At 35.3% G+C, this 24,661-nt stretch overlaps 1 protein-coding gene across 20 annotated transcripts in view; it reads left to right on the top strand.

The window, feature by feature from the left end:
• The window catches only part of ZNF644 (zinc finger protein 644), a 110,754-nt gene that overhangs the window by 21,036 nt on the left and 65,057 nt on the right, over window positions 1-24,661 (top strand). For 17 of the 20 annotated variants that reach the window (XR_006656209.3, XM_045199613.3, XM_024565543.4 and 14 more), the window contains one exon: window positions 10,656-10,716. Coding sequence is in view for 8 of the 20 variants with exons in the window: in XM_045199620.2 (XP_045055555.1) it covers window positions 10,695-10,716 (22 nt within the window). In the remaining 12 variants the exon portion in view is untranslated. Of the gene's footprint in view, window positions 1-10,655; window positions 10,717-22,725; window positions 22,779-24,661 lie in introns of all 20 variants that reach the window. The other 3 variants (XM_053920040.2, XM_053920041.2, XM_053920042.2) reach the window with 1 other exon arrangement.

The following is a 24,661-nucleotide window of genomic DNA, read 5'->3' as shown; positions in this document are numbered from 1 at the left end:
TTTGTGGTTATCCTGCTTGGGTTTGTTGACATTCTTGGATCTGTAAGTTAATGTTCTCTACCAGATTTAAGATGTTTTGGCTATTATTTCTTCAACAAAAAATATTTTGTACCTTTTTCACTCTTCTCTTCTATCTATGTTGAATGGGTTACATCTATGTTAGATTACCTGAGATTGACCCTACTGGTCTCTGAAATTCTTAAATTTTCTCCAGTTCCTTCATTTTGTTTTTTGGATTAGATAGTTTTATTGCCTTATTTCAAAGCTTACCATTTTTTTCTTCTGCTATCTGTTACCACACCCTTCTGATAAATTTTTTATTTTAGTTATTTTTCAGCTTTTCCTTTTTTACATAAAGTTTCTATCAATACTTTGAATATTTATTTTAAATTTTAATAACATACTTAAAATAGCTGCTTTGAATTCCTTATATGCTAACTCCAGCATCCAAGGTACTCAAAATCAATATCCACTGCCTTTTTTTTTTTCCTGAGTATGGATTAGATTTTCCTGTTTAGTGGGTTTTTATTTTTTTGTGGTTTTTTTTGATATATAACTTTTATTTGAAAACTGGGCATTGTGAATATGTTTTGGTGACTCTGGGTTACTAATGTTTCTTTGAGAATTATTGGGTGAAGTTTATAGTCAGAATTTGAATCTTTCCCTGTGATTTTCACGCTTCTGGGGATTCTACTAATTACCAACTGTTCTGCTGGGCTTGAGTTCTGACACTTCAGCCTTGTAGGGGGCTTCAGCTTCCTTCTGCCCAAACTGCACAGTTGAGGAATGCACCCTGTTGAAAAAGCATCAAACTCAGTACAGCTGTATTTTTCAAGTGTAGCTTTTTCTCTGGTCTCTGCCAAGTTTTCCCCTTTCAACCCCTTCAACTCTTCTCCGTGCATACATAGTTTATCAGTCATCCAGTTATTTGGGCAAAGTTTATACTGAGAATTTTTTTCACTCCTCTGTGTCTTTCCCTGCCATACTATCTCCATTTAAATTTCCAGCTACTTTTCCAGGCCTAAACTCTGAGCCCTATTGTGATGTTATTTTTTTGCAGCAATAGTTTTTCTTTGCTTATGCCACACCTGGGGTTTCCAGCAGTTAGCGTTACCTTAATGAAATTTTAGGGATTGAGATTTTTTTGGGGGGGGCCATCTGGATGTGTTTGGGTAGGGATGTAGTACATGCAAAGACTTGTTTACTTCTGACTCCCTAAAGTTAAGTCCTTTGGGATCTCAACTCCCCTAGTGGGCAGCATTTAGTATGGTTCCCACCATTTCTGAACCTTGTACTCCCTTTTTGGTCTCCCTAGCTCTACAACAATGTGAGAGATAAGGATCAGTTTCTTAGCTGCCTCATCTGGATTGGCAAATAACCCCAAGGCAAAAACATCCTTGAATGCTGGGTTTGTATCTTTAGGTTTTCATCTTGTCTTGACTCTTGACCTGGTCATTCTTTATTATATTAGCTCCTTGATGTCTTCAAATTGATGATTTTTAACATTTGGTTTAGCTTCTCTAGTAGGTCTTAGTGAGTGGAAGGGTTGATAGATACTACACTCTTCTGCTATTGAATTATTTCAGGAGTGCTTGGGTCAACAAGTACATATAATGTCATTAGGATAATGGCTTGGATTTTTTTCTGTGGTGGCTTCATTTCTAAGTACATTATCTGCATAAGGTAGCAGAGATGGCCACTGGCTGCTCTGACCTGTGTCATTCTCCTAGCTTTTATTTCTCCTGAAGAGTGTACCTTTCCCAGTGCTTGAAAACACCCTGAGAAGAATTCCAAATGCCCCACTTTAAGTCATATTCCCATCCATGAACAAATTACGGTGGCTAGGAGGAAAAGGTACTCCTCTAATCAGCCTCGGTGTCACCTGTTCATGCCTTAGTTCAGGGCACCACTTTAATATTTGAGTAAGAGTGTTTTCTTAAAGGATAATCAGAGTTCCAGTAACAAATAGGAAAAGGAATGTTAGGCAAGATAGGAGATTGCTCTATAACAGCTTTTATAGATTTAGAATATCCTGGAAAATTTTATTGTATGGTTGAAGTCAGCAAAGCTGTACAGAAAAAAATTTTTATGAAAAATTATAGCTGACTGTTAACTTGTAAAAATGATTTTTCTCAGTTTATATATCTCTTAAGATTGACAAACTGACAGAAATGGTTTGTGGAATCACTGCTCATAAAAGAACAAGGAGACTTTTGTGTTTCTTTTTTCCCTTCCCTTAAAAAGTTGAGACCTAGATCAATAGTTAACCTAAAATAACTCTTCTAGGCATAAGAATAATTTAATATGGTATCTCTAAGATAGAGTTGCTGTATCAGTTACTGCTGCGTAACAAATTACTGTAAAACATGGTAATTAAAAACAACCATTTGAACAAATAAGTATGAGTCAGCTAAGCAGTATGTTTCAGTAGTAATTGTGTTTGAGAATAGGAGTTCTGGCAAGTGTAAATTAAATACATCAATCTGTTCGGTATCCAGATGACTCTAGTTATACTTGTTTCACAGGATGGGTCTGATGGGATTTTGGAAGCATTGTTCATACATAGAATTACCAATTAAAGGATAACATAGTACCAGTTACAGGTGGTAAATGATGATTCATTTGTATCTTTATTCTTTTGGTTATAAATGACAGTGTTCTTCTGTATTCATTATTGGCATTTTAACTTCCTTAGTTTGAGATTTGACTTTATTTTTTTCTTCAAGTTTATTTTTACACTGTGATTTTAGAAAACATTTACTGAAGTATAGTTGACATAAAATAAACTACACATTTTAGAGTGTATAGTTTGAACAGATTTGACATCTATATACAGCCATAATGTCACCACAATCAAGATAATGAACAAACCCTTTATCCTCAAAAGTTTCTTTGTGCCCCTTTGAAGTCCTTTTCCTATTTATTAATCAACCCTTTATGCAGCATGTAATCTTTCTGTTTATATTTTTCATTCAGCATAAGTATTTTTAAATTCACCCATGTTGCATATATCGTTAGTTCAGTCCTTATTACATTGTAAAGATAAAATATAAGGATTAACATGTTGTTGTACATTTTTTCCCTCAGCTTTTGGCTATTAAAAATAAGGATGAGCATTTGTATGTAAGTCTTCGTATGAATATATGCTTTCATTTCTGTGGGTAAATACATGTAGTAGATGTATGTTTGACATTTTAAGAAATCATGAAATTTTTTCCAAAGTGTTTGTACCATTTTTTCTTCCTCTATGAATTTACGAGAGTTTCAGTTCTTTCATATGTGTGTCAACACAATTGGTATGGTTTATCATATTAATTTTAGGCATTCTCATAGTTATGATAACTCTTTGTGGCTAATTTGTACCTCCCTAATGATAAATGGTAGTAAGTGTATTTTAACGTACTTCCTAGTCATTCATGTATTTTTGGTGAAGTACTGCTTCAAGTCTGCCCACTTAATAATTGGGTTGTATTGTTGTAAATGAGGTTTTAAAAGTAGATTTGCTGAGTTGTAATTGACATGTAGTGCAGTACACATACTTGGAGTGCACAGTATGATAAGTATTGAGTTATATATACACACAGGAAGCTATCACTACAAACAAGAATATTTACCACTCCCAAAAGTTTTCTTGAGCCACTTTTTAATTTTTCCTTCCTGAGACACATTCTCATTTTGGGTCTGTATTTCAAACAGCATTTAATGTAGGGTTACTCTAGTCATTGCCGCTTGAATTAAGTTTTCCACTTTGTCTGAAGGAAATAGGCGTTATTTCTGGCTTTGTGTGAGATTAGGGCAGTAATTCCTCTCATCGTGTTTGGTGGCTCTTTTTTTGGCCTTGGGTAGTTTTCACGCAGGCTTGTTCTAATCATGCAGCTGGATACTGAAAAATATTCTTGCTCAGTACAATTGTCTTTTCAATTCCCTGTAATTGTCTGTACAATTCCCTGTAATCTTTAGCTGTCTTGGCTTCTTTGGACTCTGATCTTGGTCTCATCAGCTTAAGGAAACCACAGACTCTGCTTGAGTACCCCTTCCCCAGATGGGGGTTGGTACTTTCTCTATCCAGAAAGTAAGTTGGGATTTTGGAGGGCTCGCCTCATTTGTTTGCCTTATTTTAGGGCTCACCATCAATGGTTACCTCTCTAATACCTGAAATCTGTCATTTCATACACATTTCTGGTTTCTAAGGCTTTTTAGGTAGAGGGCAAACTCAATGCCTGTTACTCCATTTTGACCCTTGTATTTATTTTTTTCCTCGATAATTATTTCTAAAACTGGTAAAATATATAACATTAAGTTTACCACCTTATTTTTAAGTGTACAGTATAGTGATGATAAGTATGTTTGCACTGTTGTACAACAGGTCTCTACAACTTTCTATGTTTGCAAAACTGAAACTTTATAACCATTAAACACTAATTCTGTTTTCCCCTACTTCCAATCCTTGGCAACCGCCTTTTTACTTTATTTTTCTCTAATTTTGACCTTTATATCAGTGGATTCATACAGTATTTGTCCTTTTGTGATTGGTTATTTCACTTAACATAATGTCCCCAAGGTTTATCTTTTTTTTTTTTTTTAATCCTCACCAAGGATATGTGTATTGATTTTAGAAAGAGAAGAAGGGGGAGAGAGAGACAGGGAGGAAGAGAGAAACATCGATTGGTTGCCTTCTGTATGTACCCTGACCCCGACCAAGGATTGGACCCACAACCTAGGTATAGGCCCTGACCAGGAATTGAACCCACAACCTTTTGGATGACATTCCAACGAACTGAGCCACCTGGCCAGGGTAGATTTCCTTCTTTTCAGTGGCTGCATAATATTCCATTGAATGTATGTACATTTAGGATACGTTTTCTGCATCCTAAATTTACCTGTCAATGGACATTGAAGTTGCTTCCATCTCTTGGCTATTGTAAATAATGCTGCCGTGAGCTTGGATGTGTAAATATCTCTAAGATACTACTTTGAATTCTTTTGGATGTATGTGTATCGAGAACTAGGATTGCTGGATCATATGGTAATTATGTTTTTAATTTTTTGAGGAAATGCCATAATGATTTCCATGACGCCTTAAAAGTTTACGTTCCCACCAACAATGCAGAAGAGTTCTAGTTCTCTGCATCCTTGTCAACACTTGTGATTTTCTGTTCTTTGGATTGTGGCCATCCTATTGGCTGTGAAATGAAACCTCATTGTGATGTTTGATTTGCACTTCTGTCATGATTAGGAAGGTTGAAGATCTTTTCATATACTTATTAAATATTTGTATACCTCTTTTGGATATTTGTCTAGTTGAATACCTATTTTTTGAGGGGTTTTTTTGTTTTTTTAATGTTGATTTTAGATGTTTCTTAAATATTTTGGGTATTAACCCCTTATATATATGATTTGTAAAAATTATTCTCCCTTTCTGTAGATTGCCTTTTCCCCTCTGTTGATTGTTTCCTTTGATGTGCAGATTTTGGCGTTAACATTGAATTTTAGATCACTTTGGTTAGTATGGACATTTTAACAATGTTAAATCTTTGGTCCATGAACATGGGATGTCTCTCCACTTATTTGTATCTTCTTTGATTTATTTTAGTAATGTTACGTAGTTTTTTTCATGTACAAGTCTTTTGCCTCCTTGGTTAAGTTTATTTCCAAATATTTTATTTTTTGATGCTTTTTAAATGCGATTGTTGTCATAATTTTGCTTTTCAGATTGATCATTATTAGTATATAGAAACAACTGCTTTTCATATGCTGATTTCATATCCTGCAATTTTGCTGAAATCATTTACTAATTTTAACAGTTTTTTTAAGGTTCTGTAGCATTGCAACTCAACATCAGGAAGACAAACAAGTGAATTTAAAAATGGGCAAAGAATCTGAATAGATACTCCTCCAAAGATGACATAGAAATGGCCAAAAAACATAAGAAAACACACTCAACATCACTAATCATCAGAGAGATGCAAATTAAAACCACAATGAAATACCACCTCACACTGGCCAGAATGGCTACCATCAATAAATCATTAAATAATAGGTGCTGCTGAGGATGTGGAGAAAGGGAAACCCTTTTGCACTGTTGGTGGGAATGCAGATAGGTGTAGCCAACTTTGGAAAGCACTATGGTGTTACCTCAAAAAACTAAAAATGAAACTGCCTTTTGACCCAGCACTCCCACTTGTGGGAATATATCCTAAGTGTCCCCAAAACACCAGTAAAAAGAATATATGCACCCCTATGTTCATAGCAGTGTTATTTATAATATCCAAGTTTTGGAAACAGCCCAGGTGCCCATCAGTAGATGCGTGGAAGAAAAGGCTGTGGTACATTTACACAATGGAATACTACACAGCTGTTAAAAAAAGAAGAAGGAACTCTTAACTTTGTGACAGCATGAATGGACCTGGCGATAATCATGCTAAGCTAAATAAGCCAGTCAGAGAAGGACAAAATACCATACAATCTCACTCATACATGGAATGTAATGAAGAAAAATTGGTGAACAAAATAGGGCCAGAAGCATGGATACATGGAACAAACAGACTGACAGATTTTAGAGGGGTGAGGGGTGGGGGGACTTGAAGAGATTATCCAAAGAACATGCATGCATAGCCCATGGACACAGGTATTGATGTGGCGAAGGCTGGGGTGAGAGGCAGTGATGTGTGCTGGGTGGAAGGGACAAAGGAGGGGAATGGGGGACATCTGTAATAGTATTAATGATGAAAAAGAAGAATCTGTAGCATTTTCTGCCTAAAAGATCATGTTGTCTGCAAACATAATTTTATTTCTCCTTTTCTAATCTGGATGCCTTTTATTTCTTTTTCTTATTTATTTGTTCTGTCTAGTACTTCCAGTACCGGGTTGAATAGAAGTAGTATGTATAAGTGTGCATCGTAATCTTGATCTTAGAGAAAAAGTTTTTAGCCTTTCACAATTGAGTATGATATTACCTGTGGGTATTTCATATATAGCTTTGATTATGTTGAAGTAGTTTGCTTCTATTCTTAGTTTGTTGAGTGTATATATTAGGCTTTTTTAGCATCAATTGAGATGATTGTGATTTCTTTCCTTTATTCTGTTAATGTGGTATACTACATTGATTGATTTTTATTTGTTGAGCCATCCTTGTATTCCAGGAATAAATCCAACTTGATTGTTGTGTATAATTCTTTTTTAAAAAATGACTTTATTTATTTATTGTCAAAGTGAGGGAGGGGGAGGGAGAAAGAGAGGAAGTGAAACATCAATGTGTGAGAGAAACATCAATCACTTGCCTCTCATACATCCCCAACTGGGGGTCTGCCCTGCGTTCCAGGCATGTGCCCTGACAGGGAATCGAACGCACAACTCTTTGGTTCATAGGACCAGTGCTCAATCCACTGGGCAGTCCACGAGCCAGTGCTCAATTCCAGGGCTAATTTTTTTAATATGCTGTTGAACTTGATTTGCTGAGGATTTTTGCTCAATATTCATCAGTCATGTTGGATTAGGGCCCACCCTTAGGATCTCATTTAACTTCAGTTATTTCCTTAAAGGCCCTGTCTCCAAATATACAGGATTTTATAGGAACACAGTTCAATCCATAACACCTTTTATGTAGTGCTTCTAATTTATTTCCTGTAGAACCTGCCATCTCAATATATTAGTTTCCTATGGCTGTTCTAACAGATTACCACAAACTAGTAGATGGTTTAAAACAACAACAGCAACTTACTATCTCATAGTTCTGGAATCCAGAAGTTTGAAATCATTATCACTGGATGGAAATTAAGTGTCCAGAAGGGTGGTTCTATCTCGAGTCTCTAGGAGAGAATCCTTGCCTTGCCTCTTTGCAATTCTGGTGTCTGAGGGCATTCCTGGCTGTGGCTGCAGTCCTTAAGGCCAATGTTTTCAACTCTCCATGCTCTGTCTTCACATTCCCAGTATGTAGTCAAATTTCCCATCTCCCTCTCTATAAAGATACATGTGATTGTACTTAGGGCTCATGCAGGTAATCCAAGATCTTTAATCACTTCAGAAAAGACCCCCCTTTTTTTAAGGGGGTGGAGGATATAAGGTACCATTCACAGGTTCCTAGGATTAGGATTTGGATATTTTTTGTGGGGCCATTTTTCAGCTTCTCACACTTTTATTGCTCTCACTTAGATTTATGGTTTAGTTAATAATAGGTTCCACTACCCACTTCTAGGTGGGTAAAGGTTGATGGCAGTGGATGGCAGAGAGAAAATATTCTCATTTTTGGTAGATATTATGCAGAAAACTCTAGGTCTATGGTTCTCAGTATGTGGTCCTGGAAGTAGCGGCATCAACATGACTTTGGCAGCTTACTAGAATTGCAAATTATCAGACTCCACTCTTTCACTTACTAATCAGGAACTCTGAGTGTGCGGCCTAGCAGTATGTGCATAACAAGCCTGGGTGACTCTGAGATTCACTTTTCTAGATTATGGACATTATTAGTATTAAAACCATTGTTTGCCTTCTTGTCCAAATCTTTTTCTGCTTAAGGCTAATACTTAAATCAGTCAGGATTTATAGTTCCACAAGCTTTGTTTTCTGTAGGGATGCAAACATGATGGTCAGAGAAATTAATTTGCCTAATAAAAGGTTGCACTTGGTTGATTTTTACCTGTTGTAGTTTTACTTAGATGTAGTTATTTCATAAAGTAACATGACTGGATTCAGAAGTGATGTGAATTTTTTTCCTCTGGTCTTTGAAAATGTGAATCAAACTCTTTAGCCTGAATTTGTACTTTCTAAAAATGTATATTCCTGTGAGCATTTTGGGATACAACACAAAATTTCTGTAGTCTTTCATGCAGCCTACATTGTTACACCTTTATGATGTGCACATCTAGTGAAAGTGCTAAAATGAGAAATGAATTCTTGTCCACACTGTAGTTCAGAATATACACAAATAAACAGATGGGTTGATATAGAGCTATCTCTAGTTGCTATAGCATTGGTGAAACACAATTTTATGCAGCTGAAGAAATTAAAGAAGGATCTGTCGGGGTGACTAAGCTAAATATTGAAAAATTAGTAAAAAGGTGTTAGCAAAGTTAAAGAGTGACAGAAGGTAGCTGTAGTTCACCTTGTGAACAGGCATGAAAGCTGAGAGCATGGGGGCTGTTCTAGGAGTTGAAGTTTGGTATAGTAGGAACGTGGAGTAAATGTGATAGTAAAGATTAGGGATAGACAGATAGAAATGATTGATGATTTTATTGAAAGACTTGAAGCATAGATGTGACGTCTTGAATTGTCCAGAAAGTTTGTTTTTTTCTGTACAGTGTCTCTAGTAGTAATAGTTGTCTTTAACTTCATTCAAAACAATTTGGTTAGGTTGCATATGACAGTTGTCATAATCAGTGTGCACTACCAAAACACTTACCAAGTTGGTAAATTTCTGTCTAGCCATCTTAATATTGAAGATGGAAGAAGATATGTAACATTTTCAGCATATTATGCTTTATTATTTCAAGAAAGGTAAAAACGCAACTGAAATGCAAAAAAAAAAAGATTTGTGTAGTGTAGGAGAAGGTGCTGGGACTGCTTGGACATATCAAAAGTGGTTTGTGAAGTTTGTGCTGGAGATTGCTCGCTGAATGATACTCCACAGTTGGATAGACCAGTTCAAGTTGATAGCGATCAAATTGAGAAATTAATTGAGAACAATCAGCATTATACCGCATGGGAGATGGCCGACATACTCAAAATACCCAAATCAATAACGTTATTGGTGAAAATGAAAAATGTGTCTTCTATTTTATGGAAAAATCTAAATGAAATTTTTTGTAACCTGGTAGTTCTGGCAGGGATGAATTTGAGGTGATAGTCTAGAAATAGTTATAGTAATCTAGGTATGAATAGCAGGCAGTAGGTATGCTGGTGCCATTTTTAGAGAGTAAGAATTCAGAATAGTAACAAGCCTGTTACAGGTAGGGGAAGGAGATATGTAGAGTTCAGGGTAGGACATAACTGCTTTTTCAGAATTTATAGAATGTGATACAATTAGAGTTAAGTAGATTTTCTGACAAGTACATTTTCAGTGGAGTGTTGGGGTAGAGATTGCATATACTAGATTGAATATTAAATTCAGGAAGTAGGAGAGTATCATTATATGCTATTCGGTGTACAAATGACTCCTGGCGTTTAGTAAAGTACTTAATCAGTGTTAGATGTTATTATGGCTACTATTAGTATATACTTTTATACCATCTCATTCTGGATTTTTTCTTTAACTTTTTGACCTTTTTTGGAGTATTTTTTTGATAGACAAATAATAGTATTAGGTAAACGTTGATTTAGATAGAAGTATGTTTTATGAATAAATCCTGATTTTAATTATAGCTATTGCCACACTACTAAAGTTAATGACAACAAGTTTTGTAAAATTTTCCTGAAGAGAACTAGAAAGCGAATTTCTCATTTGAATAAATCATTTTTTTTCTGAAAATAAAAAGGTACTTATCAAGTTTCCTGAAGGTTAAAATAATCATGTTTTAGTTGAACAGTTTTTCAGACATGTCTTATCAAGAAAAAAATTGATTTGCAGTTTTTCATTTAAAAGCATTGTATGCCATAGGTATACTTACTCATTCATACATGAAGCAGAAAACTAAATGATGGTTTTGCCTGTATTTTTTCAGGTTTGATTTAATCTCGAATGAAATCGCTCTTGCGGCAAGATGTTAATAAGACAAAATCTAGGTAAGTAGAAGACTGCTTTTTAAAATACTACATATCAAAATAGGAGCAATACAAAATATTTGTTTTAAAAATCGGCCTTCGAGTCCAGAATCCGTGAGTTTTTTAATAAGATTTTGAAATACGAAGAATCAACTTTTTGATGCATTTCATCCAGTTGATTGGATGGGAGAAAAGTATAGCTATCAAATTGTGGAACTTAATTCTTTGCCTTTTTTTCATATTGACCTTTATAATTCAAGTGTGTGGTTTCCATTAATTGTAAAGCATATTAGAAGACCAAATGCATGCGCTGGCCGGTGTGGCTTAGTGGATTGAGTGTTGGCCTGTGAACCAAAGGATTGCCATTTCAATTCCCAGTCAGGGCACATGCCTGGGTTGCAGGCCAGGTACACAGTACGGGGCATGTGAGAGGCAACCATACATTGATTGTTCTCTCTATCTTTCTCCCTCTCTTCCCCTCTCTCTAAAAATAAATAAATAAAATCTTAAAAAATAAAAAAAAGCCCTGGTTGGTGTGGCTCAGTGGATTCAATATGGGCCTGGGAACCAGGGGGTCACTGGTTTGATTCCCAGTGAGGGCACATGCCTGCGGTGTGGCTGGGTCCCCAGTGTGGGGTGTGTGAGAGGCAACCATACATTGATGTTTCTCTACCTCTTTCTCCTTCCCTTCGCTCTAAAAAATAAATCAATAAATAAAATATTTAAAAAATAGAAAAGAAAACCAAATTCAGTAAGAGACTTGTTAGATTGCTTCAGTGTTCTCTTGTGGATTATAGTACTTAAGTAGTCTTTGCTTTTGTGAATTTTACTTTCTATTTCTATTAATAAAATACTTCCACAAATTGGTTAAAATATCCAAATTGTTACTTTTTAATATGATGTTCAGAATTATAAATGATTTAAAAAATATTTTCCTTGCTGATACCTCTCCTGAATGATTTTTCTAATTTTAGCATTCAGATTTGCTTTAATATCTTAAGGCTGTTGACTTTCAGAAAGTTGAATTGTGGTCATGTACTTTTGGTCTGGTATGTGAAAGCATGCTTTTTAATAATATCAATTGTTAAAATGCTAAAAATATATATATACATTTACTATCTGTTGGTAAGCAAGCATGGCTTCAGGATATACAGAGAAAGAAGAATACTGTGATAAAATTGCAGTTAACCTGATCCTTTTCTAACCTAACCAAATGGTTCAACTGTAGGAAACTTGTTGATCTCAAAGTTAAAAAAAAAGGCTAGGTTAAGTGCTATGATTGAGTAATGTGCAGTTAAATATTGTATTCTCGATAAATGGTTTAGGTGTAATTTGAGCAGTTTTCCCTTTATTGCCATTATACAATAATGGTAGTTTGAAGAGTATTTCTTGTCTCTATGTTGTATGAAGTGCTTCTTGTGCATTAGTAATCCTTATGCCTCCTATAAGGTAGGTACGGCAGTGTAGAAATTTTTTGTTTTTTGGGAGCTACAATAGGGAGCTATTTCTTTTTGTTTAGGGAGAGTACTTGATTTTCATAGCATTATAAGGAACATTTGTCTGTATATCTTCCTGAAGGAGAGAAGCAGCTAGACTTTTATACTTAAGGTCTTCCAGGGATTTTGTTTGCTAGTTGAATATAGTGTCTATTAGAACTTTTATTCCGATTTCTTATAGGTTAGATATTACTCATGGGGTGACACTAGTTTAATACACTCTTATCTTATCCCACCACAATTATATATGAACTTTTCTTTTTTATTAAATTCTAATGTGTGTGTGGTAAAATGTGGAAATTTTAAAATAAGAGCTGAATGAGTTTTTACATATGTGTTTACATGTATAACCTCCATCCAGATCAAGATACAAAATGTTCTTATTGCCCCAGAAAGTTCCTCTTGTTCTTCCCTTTCCAGTCCAATAGCCTTTTCCTCTGAGATAAGCATCATCCTGTATTCTATCAGCATAGCTCAGTTTTGCCTTGAACTTTGTGTGGATAATGTACTCTTTTGTACCTGTTTTTTATTCAACATAATGTTTTTGAGTTTCCTGCATGTTGTTGTATCAGTAGTTCTTTAATATTTTTTAACTAATTTGAGAGAGAGAGAGAGAGAGAGAGAGAGAAACATTGATTTGTTGTTCCAGTCTTATTTATGTGTTCATTGGTTGCTTCCTGTAGGTGCCCTAGCTGAGGACTGAACCTGCCAATCTAGCATATTCAGTCGATGCTCTAAGCAGCTGAGCTACTTGACCAGTAATATGCCATTGTATGAACATCCTACAAATTTTTTATGCACTCTGTCTATAATTTTGCTTATTGGATTCTCTGAGTCTCTGACCTCACTTGCCAGCATTCTACACTGCCTTCCTCTAGATGTCCCTTTCATTTTTACCCATCACCTGCACAGTAATAATAAAATCTAAGTTCTATAACATGGTATACAATGATCTCACTGTCACTATTTCAGAATGCCTAGCATTATGTAAACAATATAAGATGTTTATATTCCTAGTTTTTGTCCTAAGTATATGTTGTCAGTCTTCTCCAGCCCCTTACCACTTCAATTGCAAATGTCTCTTCCTCCTTGTCAGCTCATCTCCTAACATGGTCCATCTCAAGCATCATCTTGTCCTTTTAGCCAGACCTGGCTGTACCGCAGTAGTCAGCTTTCTTTATTAGACTGTGAGCTCTTTGAAGGTAGACACCATCCATGTCTTATCCATCTCAGCACAGTAGTTGGTGAATGTTTGTTAGACATAGAACAATGAATAGAGTTATCTCTCAGACAAATGGAGATTCAGAATATTTGCTAGAATGGGATGGGGGCATTAATAATTCATTTGCTGTTGGGCTATAGGAAAGAGCCTATGAAAGCAATACAGAAGTAGCATTATAGACATTTTGGGAAGAGAAATAAAATATTCCCCAAGTCTTCTTTCAGTCCAGTTGGAATAAAATACCTAGTCATTGTTGATTTTGATTACTCTTTCCAAATGAAGGCATTGATCCATGTTATGAAAATTATAGAGTGTCACTAACAGTATTCTCTTTGTGAGTTTGTACTAGTTATTTCTCTGAAGATTTTTAAAAGATTTTAATGCAAGGAGAAGATTAGAAACACTTATCCCATCTGTAAGAAGTAAAGAAAACTTTTACTCATTTTTCTCGGGGTAAAAATCTGTTGGAGTGGAGGAAGAAATTACATCATGGTCTGGAATTGTGATTACATTTTTGATTCCTGTAGCTTAGGAAACTTGCTGTTTGCTGAAAAGGACTTTTTAAAAGTGTTTTATCATTGCAGATCTGTAATATACATAAACAATATATTTTCTCTTTTTTTACTTTTTTATTGTATTTATTGGGGTGACATTGGTTAGTAAAATTATATAGGTTCCAGGTGTATAATTCTGTAACACATCATCTGTGTATTATATTGTGTGTTCACCACCTGAATTCAAGTGTCCTTCCATCACCATTTATCTATCCCCCTTATATTTTCTTAAGAAATGAAACTTTTTAAAAACTTGAAAGCATTTCACACCAGTTTTCTTTCATATTCGAAGTTCGGCTAGTTGGGTTGGCTATCGTAGTCACCTGGGGGAGGTTTATGCCTGAAGCTTGATTGCCTTCTAGCAAGTCCAAAGCAAGGACAGGTTCTTTCCCACTGGGATCAATTTGTTGCTTTTCCTCTGCAGCTTCTGCCATAAAGGTTGAACATAGAGTTGGACATTGACCCAGTCTCATGCTGTTCCTCTGCCTCCCCACAGGGATTTTCTTAGACACAGATTTTTATTGAATGTAGGACCTCGTTTATTTCTTTTATTTTATCCTGGATGTTAATTAGGTGTTTAGTTTTTTTGTTGGTAAAATGTGAGTATTTAGAAAATTTTAACCTTGCATTTTCTTGACTTAGGGTCTTTAGAAGATTTTAGACTAGTTTTTTTCCCCCCTCATAGGCTGATAGGTATACCTCAGTTTCACACTCTTTCTCCTCATTTTGTGCTTGAATATTTTAGTCAGCTGCTGCTAAGCATGCCCGTTTTGCAGAATCCTTAAATCCAAGGATTTGAAGTTCTTCATGGAAGTGTCTTATATTAGCTTAATTTTCTTAATTTCCAAATTAAACTCTCTGTGCTTCACTTTCTTTAGTAGCACTGTAATGTGCTCCCCTTTGTTGTAATGTGAAAAAAACCCTTTAATTAGTAAAATTATTTGTTTTTCATTCTTGTTGAGATTGCACAGCATACATCTGACTGCTTTCAAGTATATTGCCAAGCAACATGTAGTATTTTCAAAATTGTATTTTTAAATAAAAGTCACATGTACTTATATGTGTGAAGAAATAGTACAGAAATGTTTAAAATAAGAAGTAAAACTCTCTTTTCTTCCAATACCGTGCTCTGTATAAGTTATCAAAATTAGCTTGTGTGTATTCTGCATATTTCTTTTCACATTTACTGATATATCTTGAACATTCATTCATATATACATTAGGTATAATGTAACTTTTATTATTGGTGGATACTTGGGTAAATCTTGGGTTTTTTCCTTGTATAAGCAATGCTGCAATAAATATTCTTGCTGTATCGTTGGGATTGTGTGAGAGTATCTGTGGGATAATTCATAGCAATGGACTGCTGGGCACTCTATATGTACCCTTTAATTTCTGATACATATTGCAAAATTGCAATGACATCGTACCATAGCATTCTTATTAGCAGTTCTTGAGAATATCTGTTTTCCCAATACTGTGCTAAATGGTAACTTGTGTTTTCATTATTGCCAGTCTAATTAGTGAAAAGTGGTATTTGTGCATTTCTTTAATTATGATATTCCTCAAAAGTTTGAAATGTCACTTTCATCATAAGTTAATTTCTTTGGAGAGTATATAATTTGCAAGGATGTTTCTTCATTGGTAAATCCATCAATTGACATACCTTCATGATTTATGTACTGCATTCAGTTATTAGTATTGAATAACCAGGTTTTAATAAAAGTCACATATGCTTATGTGTGAGCAAGTAGTCTTTTTTATTTAGGATAAATATTTCCTAATGATGAACTTCTTACTCACTTACTTTTTATCTTCACCAAAGGACATACTTACTGATTATACAGAGAGGGGAAGGGAAAAAGAAAGGGAGGGAGAGAAACAACAATGTGAGAGAGACATTTATTGGTTGCCTTTTTTGTATACACCCCAACCTGGACCGAACCCACAACCTAGTCATGTGCCCTGACCAGGAATCAAACTCTGCAGGACAGTGCCTGGCCAACTGAGACACACTGGCTAGGATGAAGAATTTCTTTATAATTTGCCATAAACTAATGTTAGTATAGTCTGTAAGTAAAAAGAAAATAAAAGTCATTACTAAGTACCTATTAGATTTATTACGTCTAAATTAACAGCATGCCACTCAGACTCTGTTTTCTCTTGCAGCTAAACCATTAAAAAACTTTCTTTCTTTGTGGTTATGTCTTTGCTGCCTTTAGCATGTATGGTAAGATATGATTATTAGTCTTCAATACAGCCTTAAGTCAATGAATGCCTTTTTTCAAATTCTTTAATTCTAGAAACTACTAAATTTAAGACTAGAAAGAAGAGAGGCAAGAAAATCCTTAACAGACAGTAGTTTTCTCTGAGTTTTTTTTAAAGATTTTATTTATTTATTTTTAGAGGGGAAGGGAAGGAGAGGAGGAGAGAAACATCAATGTGTGGTTGCCTCTCACGCGCCCCCTGCTGGGGACCTGACCCGCAACCCAGTCATGTACCCTGACTAGGAATCAAACCACGACCCTTTGGTTCATAGACCCGTGCTCAATCCACTGAGTTACACCAGCCAGGGCTCTCTGAATTATTTTTAAAGGTTAAGATATTACCTTCTTTCCGGCTTATCTTTCTTTTGAACAGTATTTCCCATGTGATGCCTTTAATCCTGGATATGTTTGTGTTTCTCTTGGTCTTTCTTAAAACTCATCCTTGGTTTCACTGTGTTGTTTCATTTGTTGAGAGGCTTAGGTAGGCTGCATTGATATGTTTTCAAGCTGAGTGGTCAATACAATTTTTTCATAGAGAGCTTCATCCATGCCTGTACTTCTTTTTTTTTTAATTATTTCATTTTTTTTTTCCAAATAATTACATGCTCCAAGCTGTAAGTAAAGGCTTTCTTTTTTCTTTTTTTAACAATTGTTCTATTGCAGTTGTCCCAATTTTCCCCCTTTGCTCTCCCCTTTCCTGCCCACCACCCATTCCCAGAGTCAATCCGCACCCTGGTGTCTATGTCCATGGGTCGTTTATACCTGTTCTTTGAATAAACCCTTCCTCTTTCCTGCATTATGCCCTTCCTCCCTCCCCTCTGGTTCCTGTCATTCTGTTGTTTCTGTGCCTCTGGTTCTACTTTGCTCGTTTGTTTGTTTTGTTCATTAGGTCCCTCTTATAGGTGAGATTATATGGTTTTGTCTTTGCTGCTTGGCTTATTTTACTTAGTACAATACTCTGCAGTTCTATTCATGCTGTTGTGAAAGGTAGGAGTTCCTTCTTTCTGCTGCATAGTATTCCATTGTGTAAATGTACCACAGTTTTTTGATCCACTCATTTACTGATGGGCACTTAGGCTGTTTCCAAAACTTGGTTACTGTAAATAGTACTGCTATGAACATTGGGACATTGGGGTGTGTAGGTTCTTTTGAATTGATGTTTCAGGATTCTTAGGGTACATTCCCAGCAGTGGAATTGCTGGATGAAAAGGCAGTTCCATTTTTAGTTTTTGAGGAAATTACATACTGTTTTCCACAGTGGCTGTACCAGTCTGCATTCCCACCAACAGTGGACTGAGGTTCCTTTTTCTCCACAACCTTGCCAGCACCTGTTGATTTGTTAATGATAGCCATTCTGACCGATGTAAGATGGTATCTCATTGTGGTTTTAATTTGCATCTTTCTGATGAGTAGTGATGTTGAGTATCCTGTCATATGTCTATGGACTCTCTGTATGTCCTCTCTGGAGAAGTGTCTGTTCAGGTCTTTTGCCCATTGTTTAACTGGATTGTTTGTCATACTGGTGTTGAGTCATATGAGTTCTTGATATATTTTGGAGATCAATCCCTTGTCTGAGGTATCATTGGGAAATATGTTTTCCCATAGCATTGGTTCCCTTTTCATTCTGATGATGTTTTCATTAGTCATGCAGAAGCTTTTTAATTTGATATAGTCCCATTTGTTTATTCTTTCCTTGATTTCCCTTGCCTTAGGGATATATTGGCGAAAATATTGCTGCATGGGATATCTGAAGTTTTATTGCCTATGTTTCCCTATAGGACTTTTTATGGTGTCATGGCTTATGTTTAAGTCTTTTATACACTGTGAGTTTATGGTGTAAGTTGTTGATCTAGTTTCATTTTTTTGCATGTACCATTTCAGTTCTCCCAGAACCATTTATTGAAGAGGCTATTATTACTCCATTGTATGCTCCTGCCCCCTTTGCCAAATATTAATTGACCATAGAGACATGGGTTCATTTCTGGGCTCTCTGTCCTGTTCCATTGATCTATATGTCTGTTCTTATGCCAGTACCATGCTGTTTTGATTACAGTGGCCTTTTAATATAGTTTGATATCAGGTGTTGTGATCCCTCCTGCTTTGTTCTTCTTTCTTAAGATTGCTGTGCCTATTTGGGGTCTTTTTTGGTTTCATATAAATTTTTGAAATATTCTCAATCTGTGAAATATGTCATTGATATTTTAATAGAGATTTCTTTGAATATATAGCTTTCCATTCTCACTTTTCCCCCTCCCCACTGATAACCTTCCAGATGATCTCTATATTTATGATTCTGTTCCTGTTCTAGTTGTTTGCTTAGTTTGTTTTTGTTTTTCAGATTCAGTTGTTGATAGTTTTGAGTTTATTGTTATCCTAATGTTCATAGTTTTGATCTTATTTTTCTTAAATAAGTCCCTTTAACATTTCATGTAATGATTGTTTGGTGATGATAAACTCTTTTTAACTTTACCTTGTCTGGGAAACACTTTATCTCCCCTTCCATTTTAAATGATAGCTTTACTGGATAGAGTAATCTTGGTTATAGGTAGGTTCTTGCTCTTCATCATTTTGAATACTTCTTTTTAGTCCCTTTTTGCCTACAAAGTTTCTTTTGAGAAACCACCTCATAGTCTTATGGGAACTCCTTTGTTGGTAACTCTCTTGCTTTTCTCTTGCTGCTTTTAAGATTCTCTCTCTATCTTTAACCTTTGGCATTTTAATTATGTTCTATCTTAATATGGTCTTCTTTGGGTCCATCTTGTTTGGGACTCTGTGCTTCCTGGCTCTGTATGTCTAATTCCTTTGCCAAATTATGGAAGTTTTCTTTCATTATTTTTTCAAATAAGTTTTCAGTTTCTTGCTCTTCCTCATCTCCTTCTGGTATCCCTATTATTCAGATGTTGGCACTTTTGGAGATGTCCCAGAATTGCCATCTTTTCTTCTCGTTTTTTTTTTTTTTTTAATTCTTTTTTTCTTCTGTTCTAGTTGACTGTTTATTTCTTCCTTAAGTTCTAAATTGTTTATTTGAATCCCGGCTTCCTTCCCTTCACTGTTGATTTCCAGTAGATTTTTTTTTATTTCACTTAATGTAGCCTTAATTTCTTCCCTTATGCTTTTATCGTATTCAATCACTTCTCTGAGCATCCTGATGACCAGTGTTTTGAACTCTGCATCTGATAGGTTGGCTGTCTCCATTTTGTTTAGTTCTTTTTCTGGGTTTTTTTCCTCTTCTTTCATTTGGGCCATATATCTTTGTCTCCTCAATTTGGTAGCCTCCCTGTGTTTGTTTCTGTATATTAGGTAGAGCTGTTTTGACTCCCTGTTTCAGCACACTTATTAAGTTTTATGGGGTGGAGCCTTAGGTACTTGCCAGGGCAGGGCAACCCGCTTCACCACTTTGTGGCTTTTTATGTGGGGGAGGGGTCAGGGAGAGGACAATGCCACTGCCTGGCTGCTGGAGGCTTGCTTGGTATTCTCCCTGTTTCCAGTCACTTCACCCCATTCCCGTATGTGACTGTTACCCCTCTGGCTGCTGCCCTGGTGGCAGTTCCCAGAGTGGGTGGGTTTGCATACGTTCTAAGACAGTGTAGGCCCTTTAAATAGACCCTCCAAAGAGACTGGCAGTTTCTTCCATTGCAGCAACCCCCACTGGTTTTTACAGCCAGAAGTTATGAGGCTTCATTTCCCACTGCTAGAACCCTGGACTGTATGGTCTGTCCTGGTGCTGGGATCACTCTTTCCCAAGGAGTTCTTTCCAGCTTTTGTCTACCACACATGAATGTGGGACTGCCCATTCCGCCAGCTGCCACCTCCGCTTCTCTACCTGCACATCATGTCCTCTCTGCCCCAGCTCCCTGTCTCTGCCCCTCCTACCTATCTGGATGAATATGACTTCTTTAAATCCTTGGTTGTTGGTCTTTCTTACAGTTTGATTTTCTGGCATTTGTAGGTGTTTTTTGTTTTTGAGGTTACTATGATCCTTCTTATGGTTGTGCAAGGAGGTGAAGCATGTCTACCTACACCTCCATCTTGACTGGAAGTCATACCAGTACTTATAAAAATTTCTACCCAAATCTGAAGTGGTTTTCAACTTAACAATTAATGGCTAAGTGGCAAATATCATTCCAATATGTGACAGAAAACCATAAAACTGCCCTGTCAGATCCAAAATTTTACTGTTGTTTTATAGTTGAACCTTTATGGTAGGTCTAAAGTATAAATAAAGGTGCTAAATAAAACAAAGTATTAAATAAGACTTTATTGAAGCTTGTTCTATATATTATGTTATGTGTTAAGTATTCATTGATAATTAGAAATCTATGTGCTATATAACAAATTATGTTAAGTCACAAACATAATATTGTCAGGTATGTAAAGGGAAGTATAGTAGGAGCAAGGAGGGAGTTTTGAAGGACGAGATCAAGAAAGGTTTCGTAGAAGGAAGGTAACGTTTGTGTTGGGCCCTAAAGAAAAGAATAGAATTTTGGTTGTAGGATGACCTGGGACAGAGAGGGTATGAACTAAATTTTAGTTTCCAGAAATGATTTTCTAAGTTTCATTTATGTGGATGTCCATAGTGTCTAATTTACATTTACTAAAGCTTAGGAATTTATTGCTTGAACTGTTCCCTTTTTCTGAGTTTTCAAACTTTTGAAACAACTCTGATTGTAAACTCTCCAAGAAATGAATTATACTGTGAAAGTCTCAATGCTTATCATTATTTTATGTATTACAATATTACAGTTATGGGTATGAGATTCATAAATAATAAAAGTATGTCTTGAAGTCAGGTATAATGAGAACCTAAATTCTCTGACCTCTCATCTGCTGTTCTGTTGAGATGGCCATTAAAGCAACTATTTGAAACCCTTTAGTTTTTAAAGCAACCCTTTGAAACCCTCTAGCCATGCTGAGCACTGTGGGTCTACCTGTCACATGACTGATGCTCAGAAAATACTTGTTTAATGTTTTATTTTTTCCCTTAGTGTTTTATGAATTATTTTAGTTAAATTAGTTTTAGCTCATACTTGATACTAGTTACTAGTCTGAGGAGAAAAGATGGCTAAATATGTAATTACAATAAAATGCGATTAGTGTTGTGATAGTCTGTGCACCTGGATGATGAGGACCATGTTTGTTTTATTTATTAATATATGAGCACTTAGGACAGCACTTTACTTGTAGGAGGCATTTAATAAAGATTCATTGAATGACTGAATGGAAATATGGCAAGGCCTCCCAAAAGTGCCATTTTAACTAAAACTTGAGGGAACTGTTGGTAATTTATCTAAGTAAAAAGTTGGGGATGAACTGTCGTTAAAGCAGAAGTAGTAGTATGTGGAAAGAGTGAGAAGTAAGAGAAAGGGAATTTAGGTTACGTGTAAAAACATAATCAGTTTGGACATTTTTATTTATGTGTTCCAATATCACTGGATTGCTTAGTTGCCTTTACTCTCAAAACCTTTCTTGTTACTGCATTTTCTTGTTATCAAGGTCAAAATCCCTCTGAATATTTACATTGCTCATTTTTTGTCACAAAGATTCGGTCAGTTACTAGGGCTTTTTGCTTTTATTTTGTCAACATACTAATCTTTTGCTTTTTCATTGCTGTTTTGATTACTCTATTGCATTAGTCTGGGAACAGTATATCTTTGTTCATTTTATCTTACCTATGTTAAGGACATTTAATTCAACTTTTTAGGAAGTTACTTAGTTACATTATTATATTATTCAGTTGCTCAAAAAAGTTAACTCCTTAGTGGATAAATTTTAATTCTTAGATCATATAATCAAGAGCTTCAAACTTCTGCTATTTTTTAAATAAGTATTTACTGCAGCCCAGTTGATTGTCATTATTTTTTTTTTAAATTCTGACCCTTTAATTTTTACTCATATCTTCTCACTAATCTCATTTCCAGTTCATCTGTACACTTGAAATTTAACCATCCCAGAAAGTTCAGCTCAAATCTTGCCTGCCTTGAGGTGACACAGTCCCTAGGAAGTCATTCTCTCTCTACATCTACAGTGATTGTAAACTGAGATACCTATAGGTTGAATGACTTAAAAGCATGACAAGTTAGTAAGATATTAAATATTAACATCTCCTACAGCACCCTCTGCATTTGACAGTCTCTTATATTATTTTGACTGATTACAAAGTAAAACTATTGTAATCTTAGATCTTTTAGTACAAGTTTATAGTGTTTACTCTTTCTACACTTGAAAAGCAGTTAGATTTCTTTTGTTTGATTGATTAAAAACCAAAATGATGATGAGCCCAGATTTATTTTATTTAACATTTATAATAGTGAATACTATATGCCAGGCATTGTTATAAGTATTAACTCAATCCTCAGTTTTCAGATAAGAAAACTGCCTCTCATTAGAGCTGTAAAATAATTTAGCTGTGAAGAGAAGTCACATAGAAAAAAAGCTATAATCAAATATATAGTCTTATCTCATTTAGATTCTCATTTTTTCTTCACCCTCAGGTTCTTTTGGAGCAAATCTAGACACTTTAATGGTCTCCACCTGACCCTTATTGGTAATTAAAAAATAGTTTAATATTGATATTCTTTATACCTAGAAAAAGTTTAAAATAAGCTTGACTGTGACCAAAATCTTTCCTAGAATTTACAATAAACCTATAGATTGATTTGGGAAGAATGAATTTTCCAAACTATATATCTCTCCATTTACTTAGGTCTTTGATTTTTTTTTAAAGATTTTATTTATTTACCTTTAGGGAGACAAGGGAGGGAGAAGGACAGGGAGAGAAATACCAGCGTGCAAGAATTACATTGATTGGTTGCCTCTTGCACACCCCCAACTGGGAACCCAGCCCGCAACCCAGGTGTGTGCCCTCACTGGGAATTGAACTGGCGACCTTTGAGTTTACAGGCCAGTGCTCGATCCACTGAGCCATACCAGCTAGAGCTAGGTCTTTGATTTCTTTATTCAGCATTTGTAATTTCAGTACACAGATGTTTTACATGTTTCGTTAAGTTTATATGTATTTTATTTTCTTTGGATTGATTGTAAGTAGCATTGATTTTAATTTCAGATTTCATATGTTCATTGTTAGTATACAGAAATGTAATCAATTTTTTCTTTGTGGTAAAATTCACCTAAAATAAATGATCAATTTTAAGTTATAAAATTCAGTGTCCTTTTAGATTTGCAGTATTGTGCAACCATCACCTCTGACTGTTTCCATAATATTTCATCATTCCCAAGGTAGAGACCCTGTACCCATTAAGCAGGCACTCCTCCCAGCCCCTGGCAATCAATAATCTGACTATTTTCTGTTTATTTGTTTCAGCAGCATAGTGTAGTTTCCAGTGCACAAGTCCTTTCATCTCAGTTAAGTTTGTTCCTAAGTATATTATTTTTATGCCGTTATGAGATTATTTTCCTATAAGAGTTTTTTTATCTTTTGAGTTTTCTATATAAGTTCATGTTGTCTGTGAATAGAGATAATTTTTGTTTTCCAATTTGAATGCTTTTATTTTCTTTTGTTGCTTAATGCTCTTATTGGGACTTCCAGTACTGTGTTGAATAGAAATAGCAAGAGCATACAGCGTTGTCTTGTTCCTGATCTAGAGGAAAAACTTTTAGTCTTTCACAATTGAGTATGACTTTAGCTGTGTGCTTTTGTAAATGGGCTTTATTACATTGAGGCAGTTTCCTTTTATTCCTAGTTTATTGAGTTTGTTAAAATCATGAAATAGTTTTTCATGCTGTTGAAATTTTGTCACATTTTGTGCTGTTGTTGAATTTTGTCAAATGTGTTTCCTATATCAGTTGATGATCATTTTTTTTTTTTGTCCATTCTGTAAATGTAGTATATTACCTTGGTTGATTTTTACATAGGTTAAACTATCCTTGCATTCCAGGGATAAATCCCACTCGATCATGGTGTAAGAATCCTTTTAATGTGTTGTTGAAGTCAATTTCCTAGTATTTTGTTGAGGATTTTCGCATCAGAATTCATCAGGGATATTGGTCTCCAGTTTTCTTATGACTTTATCTGGTTTTGGTATTAGAGTATTGTTAGCCTCATTGAATGAACTTGGAAGTATTTCCTTCTCTTTAATTTTTTTAGAGTTTTAAGAGAATTAGTGTTATTTCTTCTTTGCAACTCTCCAGTGAAGCTGCCAGTCCTGGGCTTTTCTTTGTTGGGAGGGTTTGAATTACTGCTTCAGTCTCCTTATTAGTTTTAAGTCTTCATATATTTTATTGCTTCATGATTCAATCTATTGATTGTGTGTTTCTAGAAATTTATAGATCTCTTCTTGGTTATTTATTTTTTTGGTGTACAGTTGCTCATAGCTTTCTCATAATCTTCTTCATTTGCGTGGCATTGTTTGTAATGCCCTCTCTTATTTCTCATTTAGTTATTGGAGTCTTATCATTTTTATCTTAATC

Source organism: Desmodus rotundus, chromosome 3, assembly GCF_022682495.2.
Source record: "Desmodus rotundus isolate HL8 chromosome 3, HLdesRot8A.1, whole genome shotgun sequence".
Taxonomy (NCBI): Eukaryota; Metazoa; Chordata; class Mammalia; order Chiroptera; family Phyllostomidae; genus Desmodus; species Desmodus rotundus.
Note: the sequence above shows the minus strand (reverse complement) of the source record. Positions and strands in the feature narration are given on the sequence as shown.